General features: G+C 43.8%; 1 protein-coding gene across 4 annotated transcripts in view; it reads left to right on the top strand.

Moving 5' to 3' along the window:
* robo3 (roundabout, axon guidance receptor, homolog 3 (Drosophila)) overlaps window positions 1-13,428 on the top strand; it is a 103,947-nt gene extending 90,519 nt beyond the window's left edge. For all 4 annotated transcript variants that reach the window (XM_028982789.1, XM_028982790.1, XM_028982792.1 and 1 more), the window contains 16 exons: window positions 854-1,020; window positions 1,112-1,233; window positions 2,831-3,047; window positions 3,269-3,393; window positions 3,472-3,649; window positions 3,836-4,054; window positions 4,276-4,315; window positions 4,400-4,539; window positions 4,770-5,048; window positions 5,324-5,471; window positions 7,308-7,535; window positions 8,603-8,787; window positions 8,931-9,044; window positions 9,209-9,382; window positions 9,527-9,666; window positions 12,642-13,428. In XM_028982789.1, coding sequence (XP_028838622.1) covers window positions 854-1,020; window positions 1,112-1,233; window positions 2,831-3,047; window positions 3,269-3,393; window positions 3,472-3,649; window positions 3,836-4,054; window positions 4,276-4,315; window positions 4,400-4,539; window positions 4,770-5,048; window positions 5,324-5,471; window positions 7,308-7,535; window positions 8,603-8,787; window positions 8,931-9,044; window positions 9,209-9,382; window positions 9,527-9,666; window positions 12,642-12,653 — 2,488 coding nt within the window. In that variant the 3' untranslated portion in view covers window positions 12,654-13,428. The remainder of the gene's footprint in view (window positions 1-853; window positions 1,021-1,111; window positions 1,234-2,830; window positions 3,048-3,268; window positions 3,394-3,471; window positions 3,650-3,835; window positions 4,055-4,275; window positions 4,316-4,399; window positions 4,540-4,769; window positions 5,049-5,323; window positions 5,472-7,307; window positions 7,536-8,602; window positions 8,788-8,930; window positions 9,045-9,208; window positions 9,383-9,526; window positions 9,667-12,641) is intronic.
* Window positions 13,429-16,423: the final 2,995 nt, after the last annotated feature.

Consider the following 16,423-nt stretch of genomic DNA (forward strand, 5'->3'; position numbering starts at 1 on the left):
GGCCCACTTCACCATCCACCACCATCACCCAGCAACAACCCAACCTATCTCACCCCCCGGGCGGCAGTTAGCAGTGGGGCACGTCGCCAAAATTGATTCTTTATAGAGTACTGCGGGGGGCTGTTTACAACAACATTTCTTTGCCTGAGGTGGTGTCTGCAAAGGGGGATGCGGGAGTGGAGGAGCGATTGGGGGGGGGGGTAAAGGTTCATTTCTGACACAGGTTTATAAAAGCGGTCAGATTTAGAGGGGTTTAGGGTGGGGGTGGTAGATGGTGTTAAAGCACTTTCTTTTTTTCACGCTGGTGCAGGACGGTGCATCAGCGACAGGAGCGTTAGACAAAGTGACCTTGGATTTATCACTGCAGCTGGTACAGCCCCTGTGAGAGGAATATTTACGAGGCCGCGCTGCTTTACGGGCAGCAGCCTAATTGTGCAGGTCGACTGTAAAGCATCGTTCTCCTCCAAAGGGAGTAGAAAAAAGGAGTATATGACCATTGTGCTGGACTGGAAATCCAATCCAAAATTGTCAGAAAAGGAAACATTTTCATTAGAAACTATGTCTAGTAGGTGGTACTTTGCAACACTGATAAAGAAATAAATTTTTTGAAAAGACACTGAATGAATCTCAGGTCTGTATTCTCTCACTCATTCATTCATTTTCCATAATCGCTTATTTCATATCAGGGTTGCGGCTGTCAGAGCCCATTTTGGGATACTGGGAGCAGGGCAGGATGCCAACAAACTGCAGTCAAATGTGTAAATTATTTTGTTACTACTGTTTGTAGTAATTTGTCTTATATTTGTTTGCTCTTTCAATCTCACAGTATAATGTGTTTTCTCTCTCTCTCTAGTCAATCAGCAGGCAGCACATGGCAGACAGTAGCAGAACTGGTGAAGTTGGAGAAACACACCGTCAGTGGCCTTGTCCCCAACACCGTATACCTTTTCATTGTTCGGGCCGTGAACGCCTATGGCCTGAGTGACCCCAGCCCCATCTCAGAACCTGTCCGCACACAAGGTGTGTACTATAGACATCACCTACATGATGCCCAATGTTAGTGGCATGCTTTCTTCTGATTAATCTGTGTGTGTGTGTGTGTGTGTTACAGATGTGAGCCCCACTGGACAGGGTGTGGACCACCGGCAGGTACAGAAGTCACTGGGTGAGGTGGCGGTCCTTCTCCAGGAGCCGGTTCTCCTTACAGCCTCTAGTGTGCAGCTCTCCTGGACGGTGAGTCAGTCTTTCAATCATAATGTTTCACATTAGGTAAAAATATATATATACATTTAGGGTTGGTTTGAATAAAAAAAAAAAAAACAATACTGGGGCAGTGGATTTCAAAGGGTTGTGTTTTCAAATCTCAAACCGCTACCACCCACTGCTCCCCGGGTGCCTTTCATGTCTGCCCACTGCTCATGTCTGCCCACTGCTCACTAAGATGGTTAGTGAAAATGAAGTGAAATGATTGTCATTGTGAAACACCGCAGCACAGCACACGGTGACACAACGAAATGTGTCCTCTGCTTTTAACTATCACCCTTGGTGAGCAGTGGGCAGCCGTGACAGGCACCCGGGGAGCAGTGTGTGGGGACAGTACTTTGCTCGGTGGCACCTCAGTGGCACCTTGGCAGATCAGGATTTGAACCGGCAACCTTCTGATTATGTAGCTGTTTCCTTAACCGCTAGGCCCAAAATGAGATTGAGTTAAATGAGATGACACAAAAACAAACACTTTCACTTCACCAGTTTTGCTCACAATATGTGCAAATGTGCAAGTTGGCCCACCAAATCTATTAAAATATTAAATGATATGTTCATTGATGTGTTCAAACAATACCGTGCTTACTGTCCTGTTAACACCACATGTAAATAGGCTAAAGTAATGTGACTCTTCCTGGATTTGCTTTCAATTTCATTTTGTTTGCTGATCCTGAATCCTTGAGCGCTCCTGAACTGAAGCATTCTGCCTGCCTAGAATGCATTTGACTGCTGCATTTTTATGTTTTTTAACCAAAGGAGTTATATAATTATTACCATTTAGCATTTTTAGTAACCTATTGCTTGTGTTCACCAATGTTGACAGCCCATACTTGAATAGAAGCATTCATTTGTGAATGCATGTTTGAAAAGGAATATTTTTAATATTCTTAATATCAGTGAAAGCAGATTTTGTTTAATCCTGGTTGAGCTATGAATTGCCCTGGATTCAGTAACAGCTGGGAAGTGCAGTTATAGTTTCTGCAGGAACCACCTCAGAATTGGCTCCCTGTGGACTCTGGATTTTCACTGTCTGCCTGATGCAACAGAAATCTTTCAAACAGTTCTTCCACAGTTTTGATATTGTGAATAAAAAAATGCCTCTTTTGGACATGGCACTGAATATAAGTCCAAGTTGGCGTAAACATCTGGTGACAGATTTTCATTCGTGAATGTGGCTGCAAGTTTCCTGTTCAGGATGAGCTCTTTATCCCGAACCTGACAAAATCTGGACGTGATTGACTCAACAGAAGCAGTCTGCCTACACAACACAAAACTATATTTTTTCATGGAGGGAAGTGTTTGATAAAAATATGATATGAACCATATTTTTAAATCCTCTCCAGCCAAGAAGATTTATTATTACTAGCAAATGCTACTCGTAGGTTGTATTTGTAAATCCCCCAAAAGACCATCTAATGTAGGGTTGCCAGTCGATTAACTCACACAATTTGCAATGAATTTTATTATGATTATGACTACGGCTTACAATAATGTTTATTTCAATTTTTTTAATTGCAATCTGCAGAGAAAATGTAAGGCTTACTGTCTACTGTGTATAACCCTCCAGGTGGACCGGCAGTCTCAGTACATCCAGGGCTACCGGCTACTGTACCGAGCCAGCGGGGGCACTTGGCTGATGCAGGACGTGAAGGCGGCCCCCGAGCACAGCGCAGTCATCACCGGCCTGCTGAAGGGTACCGAGTACGAGGTGAAAATCCGCCCCTATTTCAACGAGTTCCAGGGCATGGACAGCCAAGTTCTGCTCATCCGCACTCCAGAGGAGGGTAAGACATTAGCTGGCAGCTTCATCAAAGCAGGCAGAGAGACCTAAAAACCAGCAACGGGCACATAATGAGCGAGGAAATGGCTGTTGATTAGTACTCTGTGTGTGTGAGCTGCATTTTGTGCACTCATTGTGGAGAAATTAGCACGAAAGACCTGACTCATGCTGTCTACTCTGTATTTTTTCCCAATATGCTGACATCAGTTGTTCTCCATATTGTAGTTCCTAGCGCCCCTCCTCAAGCTGTTAACGTGGTCACTGTCAAACCTGGCAACAGCTCCAGCGTCAGTGTTTCTTGGCAGCCTCCCCCCACTGACAGTCAGAATGGAGTCATCCTGGAGTACAAGGTATTCTGGTGCCACAGTGACAGAGAGTAGTTGTCACCCTCTGCGTTGTCCCTGACGCCGCTTTCTTGCGCTTTTCAGATCTGGTGTCTGGGCAATGACAGCCAGACGCGTTACCATATCAACCAGACAGTGGATGGGAATGTCCTGTCTACAGTCCTGAAAGGGCTGCTGCCAGGAATCCTGTACCAGGTGGAGGTGGCAGCGGTCACTAGCGCTGGTGTGGGGACCCGGAGTCAACCTGTGTCTGTCCTGATCAGTAAGCACACTTTTTGGTCAAAAGGCAATCATGTTCTGTATAATAATAATGTAATCTATTGCTGTTGTAATAGAAATAACTACATTTCCATGTCTATGTGTCACCTTTGCTATGTGTACAGTCTAAATAAGTTGTTCCCTTTGGTTTTTGTGGATGACCACTGTGTTTTCTCTCTGCCTTCGCTAGAGCACCCAGCCGAGCAGCCGTCTGTCCCCAACGAGCCGGACGGGAACGTGAGCCTGGCGGAGCAGATCACAGACGTGGTGAAGCAGCCAGCCTTCATTGCGGGCATCGGTGGGGCATGCTGGGTCATCCTCATGGGCTTCAGTGTGTGGATCTACTGCCGCCGGAAAAAGAGGAAGGAGCTGAGCCACTACACAGCCTCGTTTGCCTACACTCCTGCAGGTAGCACTAAATATAGCTTGTCACCCTTTCTAATGCTAACTTCAAATCTGTTCTGCTCACCAGACGTTTTTTTTTCCTAAGCAACAACACCTTTACTTCTTTTCTATTGTGCTTTACTTGCTATGCCAATACTTTGAAGCTTTGCATGAACTCACTCAGTATGCTATTGATTATATATATGTATATAACACAGACTAAAATCACTCATTTCACATCTGCAGTTGGCTTTCCTCATGGCGAGGCCTCAGGTCTCAATGGAAGGTGAGACTCACGCTGGCGCTTTTATTTGCACTTTAGAGACACAATGAATCACTGCATTGAGCTTTCCTTTGCATTTGCACTCAGGCCTGGCATGTTGGGAGCCAACATGGGGAACTACCCCTGGCTGGCTGACTCATGGCCCACCACTAACTTCGTCCACAGCGGCAAAGACTCGGTTAACTGCTGCACCTCAAAGCATGACACAGCAGAAAGATACTATAATGGTGAGATGTGAATTCTTCCCAGAGGATTCAATTTCAAAGTTTTACAAAAATGTATAATGTAGAGTTGAAATAGGGCATGTGCAATACAGCAACTAATTTGTACAAAACAGCAATGACTTAAGTCACTGTAATGCAATACGTATGTTAAGTAATGTATATCAAAAATATATCTAGACATGTATGTGAACATATTTATTTTCTTAAAGAATGTATTTTCTTGGCCATTTCAGAGGCTGGAATATCAAACTACCTGAACCAGACAGAGAAATACAGCAACGGTTCTAACGAGGGCCCCATCTACAGCACCATTGACCCCACCAGCGAAGACCTGCGCAGCTTTTCTGCCCCCTACTCACAGCATACCACCCCCTATGCCAGCACTCCCATAATGCCCTTCTCTAGCCAGGGACCCTGTAGCCCTGATCAAGATGGTGCCAGTCACTGGATGACTCAGCCTGGTACCTCTGGGGCACAGTATGCCCAGCCCGACCGCTCCAAGGTCGACAATGGTAAAGACGAACTGAGACGTTAATTAAGCAAATTAAGATATGAAGGCCACTACTGTATATGTAAATGTGTCATGGTGAAACTGTATCTTTTTTCAAATTATACTAATTACATCAAATGAACAAGGGTGACAGCAATTTACAATTATAATTAATGTGTGCATATATTATATTAATACATGTTATCTAAATTTTGCTTTGCAATGATTATTTGCATAATGAATCTAGAACTCAATTAATGAATTAAATTAAAATCATTAAAAAAAATTTTAACCCAGGGAAACACGTGAAGCAAAAATCAATGGGCAAAGCAGTGAAGACCTCCTCACTGAATTGGATGGATTCCCTGCCTCCCCCACCCACTTCAGGAGAACTAGAGGAGTGTGCAGAGGAGTCGGAGGTTGAAAACAACTTAGAGGACCTGGGGTAAGAGCTTCAAGCGCAGATCTCAATCCATCACTCCGGACTAGTGTTTGCCAAGTAGTTCTATTTTTAGACCCCACGTTGCCATCCAAAGGTCCTTGTCTATAAAGAGCGATTGTGCGTATGGAGAATAATCAATATGTGTGGGCATAAATTAACATGCACTCTAATTTGTTAATCAGCAGAACAAATGGCTCCTTTTACCCCCATAAGCTGAAAAATGGCTGGTAAACACCTTACTGAAATGTGTTGAAGGATGCTGGGGAAATATATGAAGAATGAACATCATGTTCATTCATAAGTTTGCAACTGCAGAAGAATTCCTGCAAATTCAGGCGCTTTGGACAAAATGGTGGATAGATTTTCTACTCCCAATGCTTCAACTCTCCCTGGCCTGTTATTACTCCATCAGGACCCTGTGGAGTTTAATGAGGTTGGTGACGTGTGGCCGCCCTGTGTAGCCCGTGCTCCACTGGTGTCTGAAAGCCCCTGCTGACTCTTCAACATCAATGCACCTTTCTGCCCTCTCGACCAGGCTCAGGTTACCTACTGTGCTATGTTAGTGACAGGCTAACCGCAGGCTCCTGTGGCATGCCGGTTGACAGGCAGGGCGACGTGAGGGAGGCACAAAATCGCCGGTTATCCCTCTTCCATGAATGACTGGCTCCGGGGGTTTGAGTGAGGCTCCACCACTTCTGCTGGTCCGTCTAACTGGACCTGACATGTAGATTATACCGTGGAGATAAGTTGGACTTGTGGCGCTGCAGTCACACAGCCTTCCTTTATTTCTTTCATGCTTTCAAGCATGTAAAAGGTCCTGCATAATAACATTAGCCGCTGTCAAGTACAGACCTTCTCGTGTTCTCAAAGCTGTGACCATAATCCATCCTCCCATCACTCTCGGCGACGGAGCAAAACGTGATTTCCATTACTAGCCTACAGTGCAGTTCTCAGGTTCTTAGATGAACCACGGATAACAGGGCTGACCTTTGGGTAGCACCCCGTAGCGCTTTGGGCCGCTCCTTCCCACTTTATTGCATTACAGCCATTACTCCACCTCACGCTCTCTTTCTTTCTCCTTTTGCTGCATCCACTTGTCTGAACACACGTTTCGTGATCAGCGATCAGGAGAACACACAAGGGAAGGCCATTGACAAGTGGCTGTTTTACATGCGCCTGTTCTGCATTAAAAAGAAATTCAGCGGAATTTTGCCAAGAGCCTTGGGTGCAGCATTAAGCAAATGTCATTCTCGGAACTCATGCTCATGCGGGTCTTGATGACACATTACACCAGAGGTTATCCACATGTGCTGATGGCCAGGGGGCAGCCTGTCTAATCTGACTGCAGAACAGTGGAAATCGATACGGCACCGACCCGCAACGTTGACCTAGAGTCGACACCATGTGAAGACTGCTTCATCTGTTGCTCTTTGTCAGCTCTAAACAGGTGACAGTGTGGCTTCAGATCTATCTGATGAATTAAATGTTACTGGCATCTTTAGCTTTAGGCTCGTCATTCTATCTAAAAGTTAACAGTGTATTTTGCCTGGAGCAAGAAAAGTGGGGAAAAAAATCTGCTTTGGGAATTATGGGATTTAATAGTGATGCAGAGTTAGCAAGGAAAGCTGAAGAAAAACTGCTAATGAGAAGCTGGACGGTTCATCATCCCAAACATTCCCTTTGAAAATTAGCTAAAACTACTGAACTGAAATTATAATGTTTAATGTATTTATATTGAAGATTTGCATTTTCTAGTGCAGCTAGGAAGCTCCTTGAAAATTTATAAGGAGTGAAGTCAAGAAATAAATGTACTAGTGACTGTAACCTGAAACCCTCCAGCTCTGATGAAGAGGAATGGTGCCCTCCTCTGCCCGAGAGGACCTATCTTATGGATGGCATGGATGAAGAGTGTGGTCCCTGCCCGCCCATTCGAGGAGATGCCTCATCTCCAGCCACATCCTATAGCCACCAGTCCACCGCCACCCTCACTCCATCACCTCGCGACGAGACCCGGGCCTGCCAGGATATGGCCCGCCTGCACCACCTAGATGCCCAACAATTAGTACGGTATGGAACGCCATGCTTTTCATGATCTTATAAAAGGCATAGGGCTTTGCTTGTGAATACCGCATTTAACTAGTACACCAATATTCATTTTAAACTATTTCCTGATAATTCTGGTTTGGTAGTAAATATGGTCCCAAGAGGATTTCTGCTAGTGAAAGATCACGTTTGTTCTTCCCATAACAGCATCATGAACATGAATTATTATAAGCAGACATTACATGGTAGTGTTCAGATAAAGTGCTCAGATGAGCAGAGAGGTGTGGCTGTAAAAACTTCTCTTGAGATTCTCAAGAGAGTTAGCAGTAGGCTAGAGATTATTGACATTGGCCAGTAAAGTGGTGTAAATAAGTCAGGAAGATAGTGTGATCTGGTCTGAATACTGACACCGTGAGCTCTTTTCTGAACCCAGAACTCTTCTCAGCCAATCAAAATTCAAGGTCAGAGATAACTGTGTTATAGTATTAGCATAGAGCTTCATAGCTTGAATGTTAGATCTTGGTCCCGCGAGAATTTGCTAGAAGTTATTTCATATTCTAAGTGTGTTCCTTATTAGCTGTGTTAGGATTGAATACCCACAGGTTTAGACAGGGCAGACTTCACCAGCAAAATCTGTCAACTGCACATCTCAGCAGGATTTTAATTAACTCTGAAATTCTATATTTCATTTAATTTCAGGACAGCTGAAGATAAAATAGCCTGTGCTGTAGGATATATATATATTTTTTTTTTGGACAGCGTAATGAGGATCATTATTTGTTTGTTTGGAGGTGTGGGTCTGATTTATAGGACATAGCGTGTCCCCCAGCTGAGTGTTTTGCTTCTCCTCCAGGGATCGCATAGTGTGCGTTTCACAGAAGTTCAGCACAATCACTGAATGTTTCATAGGGTTTTACTCTCTGAGGAGAAACGCTACTTTTCTCCATTTTGCTGCCGTTAACGAAGAGACTTTTTGAATAATTCATGCCGCAGCACGCTTCTGGTTTACATGTAGCGACTTGGCTAAATGAAGATATTGATGTAATCTCTAAATGAAACCAGTGGATAACCAAGTTTCTTTTTAAACCCAGCCGGTTGCCTTGTGGACCTGTCCCAGTGCCGCGTGCGCCCAGCCCGCCCCTGACACAGTCCAACCCAAACCTTTCAACCAATCACGACGGGCCAGAGATTGGAACACCACAGCGTCTGTTGCACAGACAAGACGCGAGTCAAGGAACGACACACAGTGTTGAAAATGTTGGCGCCATCACACCAGGTTTGCAATGTCCTTTTACTGGAACTCTCTCATACACACACACACACACAGAGAAATTCAGGAAACAGATTCCCACCATAATCTACTTACAGAAGAAATGTTTGTTTGTCTGATTGATTTGTTTGTCTTTGCCCAACTCGTAGGCCGAGGGAGACCGTCTCCTCTAGACAACACGCAGACACCCCCCGGGCAGAAATCCAGAGTGAAAAAGAAAACCTCAAAGACTGGCCAGTACAGAAGGGAGCTGAAGCAAGGAGGTAAGCCTCTTATCAGTGTGTGTGTGTGTGTGTGTGTGTGTGTTCGTGTAGTGTTTTTTTTCCATTGTGTGTGTAGTACAGTGTGTATAGGTATATAGTTTGGCCATGTTTGTGTGTGTCTGTTGATAATGCAATCTCTTCGTGTTTTCTGTCTGTCTCCACAGACCTCCCTCCGCCTCCAGAACCTCCTCCAGTAGACGAGTGCCTCATGGACACCACCGATGGACTTGACTGCGGTCAGACATCACTGGAGAGAGACGGGGGCTCACTGTCCTCCATGGAGAGAAGAGAACACAGCGCCTCCAGCAGGAAGGGCTCAGCACAGCGACGTAGAGAGGGTGAGGCAGCAACTCACAGAAAAAATCCAAACCTGCCCATACTGTCTTTTGATATTTTTGTGGGGGTTAAGAGGATTCAAACGAAATACCACCATGTCTCATAATTCCATTTTCCTTCTCTGGCATTAAAACCCTTTCCAACAGATGAAGACATCATTCCGTACAATAAGCCCAGCTTCATTGCCAGGGGCCAGATGTCAAGCAATTGTTCCACAACAGGAAGTTCCTCATCACGAGGGTCTACAGGATCCCGGGGTCAAGGGTCAGGCAGAAAGCGGAGCGAGGTATGTGACCAGGACATGACACCCAGCTTTGATGGACATGTGGTGGTGTGCATATTTTGCACAGACTGGCTCACAAGTGAAGGGTCTTATCTAAAGCGCTAAAGATAAGGGCCATTGGATCATTATGGGCCTTGTCAGCAGCTTGTTTAACACCCGAGTGTGCTTGACACACTAGTCTGCAATCTTCACTCTATACATTCACTCTATACATCTAGTTGAACAGTGGTTCCAGAAATGTTTTCTGCATTTTGCTTTAAAATTCAGTTGCACCTTCTTATGCAAACGTAACAAAATAAATAAAAACAAACGGACACATTGTGAAAACTGTGGAATTATTAAAAATGACATACATGTATCTTAAATTATTATTGGCCCAGGTTGTTTGACAATTGTTTTATGAAATGTGTGACCCTTGTGTATATCATTTTGCTATTTGGTTGCTAATTTCAAAAAAGTTCAAATACCGGTTTCTTGCCACATGTTGCTCAAAATGCCCATGCTGATATGAAGTCATGTCAAGTTTGATTGTTTCAATTTTGCCCTCAACCCTGCACTTTGAAAACCACAGTACTAGAACAACTGGAAAAATTACTTGATGGGATTGAGCTCTGGGGAATTCTGAGGCCAAGTCAAGAGCCAGAACGCGTCAAACCATTCTTGCAGTGTAGCAGGGCTTATTATCCAGAGCCCACTGCTCTCAGGCAACGGCAGTACCATGAAACGTGGACGTGGTCTGCAAAGATCTTTTGGGTTGGCGGTACATGTCAAAGTGACATCCACATGAATGCCAGGACCTGGGAATCCTCTTCTGCAGAATCCTCAGAGCTTCACACTGGCTTTTCATTAACCTCAGTAACTCTTCTTTGGAATTGTTAGTCACTCAGATTCATTTTTATCAAGAAATCATGGTTCACTGCATAGAGATATGCACACTCTCTGTGAACACCCTCACACCCCACAAGCCACATGCCCCCCATGCCCTTTAGCGTGTGAGGTGACCTCACTTCATGTTTCGGCAGAGTGCTCGGCGTGTGTGAGGGATCTCCCCAGTGCTGTGGAATGGGTGGTGGAGAAAGGCCTGCTGAGGGCTCTTTTAAGAGCACTCACTGCAGGATAGAGGGTCTTTTAAGTCCAGAAAAGCTGTTAGTTCCACAATGCTTACCCCCCCAGGCCTAGAAGAGGCAGAAGAGGCCACTGCAACAATAATATCTGGCCACACTTCACCAACTCTCTGTGTTCACATGAAACAGTGTGGTCTCTATTTAGGAAACAAACGCAGCCTCGCTTCCAGAAATAAATGCTTATATCCTGACTAAATCTCATTTCTACACAAATATGTAGTGTAGTGTCTTTTCGGCCCAAATGTATTTTTGTGCGGGAGAAGATTTTTAGCATGGGGAGTGTACTTCAGGACTCACTAACAAGTCGATGATAGCAAGAACTGTTGTTGTTTATCTGTATCGTGGACAGGGTGAACTCCATCTCCTTCCTATCATTTTCTTTGCTTGCTGTATGCCTTGTTCATAGGCCATCAGTTACAGTCGTCCCACTACCAAACCAAGCATGCAATTAGATTATCAGCACTTTACTTTGTGCGTTTGGATTGGTGGACTAGTGTATTATACATTCACAAACACTCCCAACACATTATATAACACCTTGAAAATACCCCACCCACATTAGCATTTGCTTTAAGACATTTTATTAGACCATACCTGCAAAACTGTAAAAAAAAAATTTTTTATTCTGTGTTCAGCTTCGGTGAATGCTATTGGGACTTTGTCTCTCAGCGGTCGAGGCATTCAGTAGTGTTACGGGTCAGAAGAGATTACCGAGGTGGTGGAGGCGACAGTATTTTTCTTATTCCCTCCGTGCCGGCATGAGAAAGCGTTTGAAGCGAGAGGTTAGCGCGAGCGGACGCTCTCCGGCCCTCTGATGTCTCTCTCTTCTCGAATTTCTGAAAGGGGACATAAAAAGGGCGCCTTTACAAAAGAGCGCCGTCACGTACCACCAGGGGAAGGGGAGAGTTTTGGGTTACACCCCCCCCCCCCTCCTGTGATAGTGTTTAACATTATCTTTCCACTTGGACTGTGGCCTTGAATAGACACTTGATGTGTAGAGTATGGGGCTAGAGGCTTTGGCCCCAGAGGAGGGTAAAGGAGAGTCAGTATTTTTTATTGCCTTAGATCTTTCTATAACACTTCATGGCCAGTGACCCTTAAAATCCTGCACTAAACCCCAAACCACAGACTGTCTTCAGTGTCTGAGGAACTCAGCTTCAAAGGTACAAAACGTAATTAGTACAAAAATAAAACAAATAGCGAGATAGCGAAATAGCGAGATTCGCTGCATTAAATGAAATTATGGAATATATTTAAACATGCTTTTTAAACATTTTATGAACCAACAGCTATCAATTTAACACAAAAATAATCTTAAAAAGGTATCATGTTCATTTTGATATGTTATTAATGTTGATGCCAATATGCAAGAAGAAATTGATCATCCAGCTGTATATGTGTTAGAGTTCATCTAAAAGTATTCTGAATACTGAAAACCTTTATTGCAATCTATTCATTATTTAGCCATCACAATTTTTAAATGTATTTTGCCCAACCCTGGTTTTAATATGTGTTTTTTATGAGGATTTTTCAAGGACATTATAGTTATTTATGACTCTGTGGGAATGTTTTACATGCATCATTTATATAAACATTTTGGTTAGGTTTTAGTGCAGAGAACAAACAGAAAAGCTGCTCGCATCTGCACTCTTTTTATTTCCTCTTGAGTTGCTCTGCATCAGACAGCAAGTAGTGTCAGAGGCCCAGAATCTCCTGCCCAGTTTGAGCCGCTTGCTTCACTGCTTGAAGGACGGGGCAAAAGTTCACCCGCATCACAAAAAAACACAGCGCACAGCATTACCGCAGTATCGTTTCCCTGATAACTCCTCTCTGTCTCTCTGTCTGCACTTGCAGGAGAAGAGATAAGAGTCTGAAGGAAAGAGGAACATCAGTAGTCCTTCACTTTCCTGACCGCGGACCCATCCCCCCTGCTCCTTCTAAAGAAGATGGCTGAGAAACAAGAGGACAATTGTACAGAGACCACTGTCTGCCTTGGCCGACGTGGAATCTTGGACTTTTTCAAATGATTATGTTGTTATTATTATTATTATTATTGTTATTTATGACTCTGTGGGAGTGTTTCACATCCCATGTCCCTCATTTTTTGTAAATAGTCATCTCTGTAAGGTTTTTACATAAGTTCCAGATGCAGGAAAAGACAAATATATTGTATTTATAAAAACATAGAAACAAAAAAGAAAAAAAAGAAGGTCCAATATAATACTGTCTGAATGTGCCAACCTTTTTTTGTAGAAATGTATACATTTGAACAAAAACATGATATTGCACTCTTGTTGTGTCTCAGAACAACAAAAAATATGAAGCACAATATATGTGGTGTTAACGCAGCTCGCTGTAGAACCGGTCCCCGGGCCAGTTCTGTCACCTACCGTCCGTCTTTGGATCCCTGTTGTCAAGGTCTGATGAGAATGTGGTTCTGGATTCTGGATTTTTGGTTTTTATGAGAGAGAAAGTTTATCGTTTGACAGCGGTTGTGAAAGATTGTATCCATACCTTTATTGTTTTGTTCTGTTTCGGAGACAGTGTGAAAATGTATTCAGTTCGACGAGAAACCAAAATGACCTGTTCTGTCGACTAACTTTTTGGTAGTCTTTGTTGTTTTGTAAAAATCAAATAAAAAAAAAAAAAAAACATTTGATGACCCATAAATACCTTCCATTCATCCGTTTTATAAGCCCGCTGATCCAGGTCAGGGTTGCAGAGAAGCGGGAATAATTTTGAGGACAGGGTTGCTAATTCATCACAGGGTGAACACACAGACAAAACAGGGACTGGAATGCAGAGCACCCGAGAAACTAGCTAACAACAACACCGCAGTGAGAGCACCCAAATTGGGGTGTCAACACACGTCTCCTTCTTGCATTGTTAACCAAAATAAAAACTAGTGTCTAGGGCTCCGGATTGCACTGAATCCTTCAATATGACAAAATATAAACAATAATGATATCACAAAACTGTTGAGTCTCTGATGCACTAACAGTTTTGTGTCCAGCCCAATCAGTGACCTCCTTCAGGATGATTAACACATGCCTGGTGATTTCACAGTTCCTTGTCATATCATATGAAGGACTCTGAAGGACGTCTTCTGTGATATTCAGAAATGGAACAAGAAAAGGCTGCATACCTCCTACAGCGGGTAAGAATAGAAAGCAATGCTACAGTAATGTTCAAAAGATGGAATTTGGAAATGTCCCCATTTTGGATAGTTTTACTGTTTTGTCTATTAGAAAACACCAAATTGATCAAAACATCAGCGTTAATGTAGAATGGCAGTGAGTCCCGAGTTCCACTGGAATGATGCAGTGTTCACTGATGCAAGACTGTCACTTCTCTTCATTGATTTTTATTCAATGGGAAACAAAGACACTTCTCAATGACCGGCAGTTATGAACAGTTGTGTACTTTTCTTGTTCAGTTGCTTTCATTTTCAGAATCAAATTATGTAAGTCAGGGTGGTACTAATTAATGTGCATAACACTCGCATGTAAACCAGAAGACCACAAAGTCACAGGTTCAAATGTCACTCACTCCCGATCAGGGAGTTTGCTAAAATGTCATAAAATGTCAAATGTAAATGTGCGCTGTTCAGAAAGTAAACACTATAGTCATTGGATTGTGTTGCCAGGTTTTGATATTAAGGACACTGAGGCTTAAGTTTATTATTTTTCATATATTTTGGGGGAAAAAAAAAAAATCAAACACCGCTTGACCAGTTCAATTTAATATGAGAAACTTTTCGCACTCTGTTAACCTTCCACAGCTCACAGCAGATTCCACCTGGGTGAGCTTGCACTGAGTAGCATGAAATTGCCTCGGTGAGGATCCTGCTAGGAGCAGTAAGATGGGGGGGAAGGGGGAAAAAAAGAGCAGTCTGACAACACCACCTGAGACACGCGACCCCGGCAAGCACATCTAGGAGCTCACTTTGAGTGCTGTCCCCACAGAGCCTGTCAGAGGAAGGAGTAGGGTGGTAGCAGCCTAGTGGGTAACACAATAGCCTATGAACCAGAAGACCCAGGTTCAAATCCCACTTACTACCATTGTGTCCCTGAGCAAGACATTTAACCCTGAGTGTCTCCAGGGGGGGACTGTCCCTGTAACTACTGATTATAAGTCGCTCTGGATAAGGGTGTCTGATAAATGCTGTAAATGTAAATGTAAACACCAGTTTTATGCTGGAGTTGGAGAACAGGGACAAACATCCTCCTTTTAATCTCTGCTGGGTGGGCTATCGCCAATGGAGTCCAGGTCTCCAGGTCACAAGGCCTCCGATAGACGTCCTTGCAGCCATAGATAGCCTGGGGGTTTGACCCTTGTGGACATCACAGGTGTCTGGGATACCCCTCGATTCCATCTGAGGGGCCCTCTCTCCCCATAAATCACCGGCTCATTCATTAGACCGGTGTCAGCGAGGACACGCCCACCGGGGCCGGGGGAAAAGAGGACGGCTTCGGAATACTGCTCTCCAATTTCCATGTTAATTACTTAGCGGGGAGATGGATGTTTTTGACTTTATTGTCGGTCTAATGTATGCAAAGTGTGTACAGCCGCGGTGCCAAAATAATAAGGCATTGTCTCCGGAAGCTAGTAAAACACCGGCGAAGTGACATTTCACCATGGAGCTCCTCTATCCATAATGTCAAGATGCTTGTCGATAAAGCGAGATTTAATGTGTTAATGCGGTAATATAGGAGGCAGGAGAGTGGCATAAAATTGAGCTTTCGACTTCAATTACCCAGGATTTTATGCTCCGCCGTGTTCTCTTAAGAGCTTCAGAGAGAGCGGGACAGACCACCTCAGTTTTAATCTCGCCCAACCATGATCCAGGGTCACTCAGGGCCAAGTCAGAGCTGGTTCCCTTGGGTTCAGTGCAAGCCACTCGACTAATTTTTCATTCCCCGACCCTATAGGATAAACCAGCAGCATCTGGGACCTCTGGACCCCTCTTGGATCCGGTCCACAAAAGGAGGATCCGTGGGACCAGCAGGTACATGACAGTTGTGACAGAGTGGGTACTTATATTCCCAGGTGTTTCACTCAATTTTTGGAGGATAGCAGGATCATTTAAATCTCACTGGGTGTCACAAAAAAGGTCTGGGTAGTTTTAAGCCAAAATGAAAGTGTATTTAAGTGGTTGCTGTTATACTGTGACTTACTCTGTCTTTTTGTATAATGAGTCACATATTAATTACGAATGGATTAAATGATCTGTTTGTTCCTTCAACAGGGATAACCCTGGTGATGAAGCCAGCTTGAGCTGGTAAGGCTGGTGGAGCAGTAAGTTGAAGTTTGATAGACCGGTACAATCTAAGACCACCAGCCACCGGCACTGTGCCAGCAGGGATAGACATTAAAACACAATTTAATATGTACCTATTACAAATGCATGGCGTGATTAAAGGTGGCTGGGTTTAATGAGAAATAAACAAAACTAAGCACGGGTGTCATGGCAAAATACAGAAGGAACAAATGATGGTGAACAGAATGTCCCTTCAGAGACACACGTAGACTTATTTAAGAATAAGGTGATCAACAAAACCAATATTTTAAGTACAAAGTAATCAACCTCCATAAACCATGAAAGGATAAACACCTCAACATATTAACCTAACGTT

This window comes from Denticeps clupeoides, chromosome 6 (genome assembly GCF_900700375.1).
Source record: "Denticeps clupeoides chromosome 6, fDenClu1.1, whole genome shotgun sequence".
Lineage (NCBI taxonomy): Eukaryota > Metazoa > Chordata > Actinopteri > Clupeiformes > Denticipitidae > Denticeps > Denticeps clupeoides.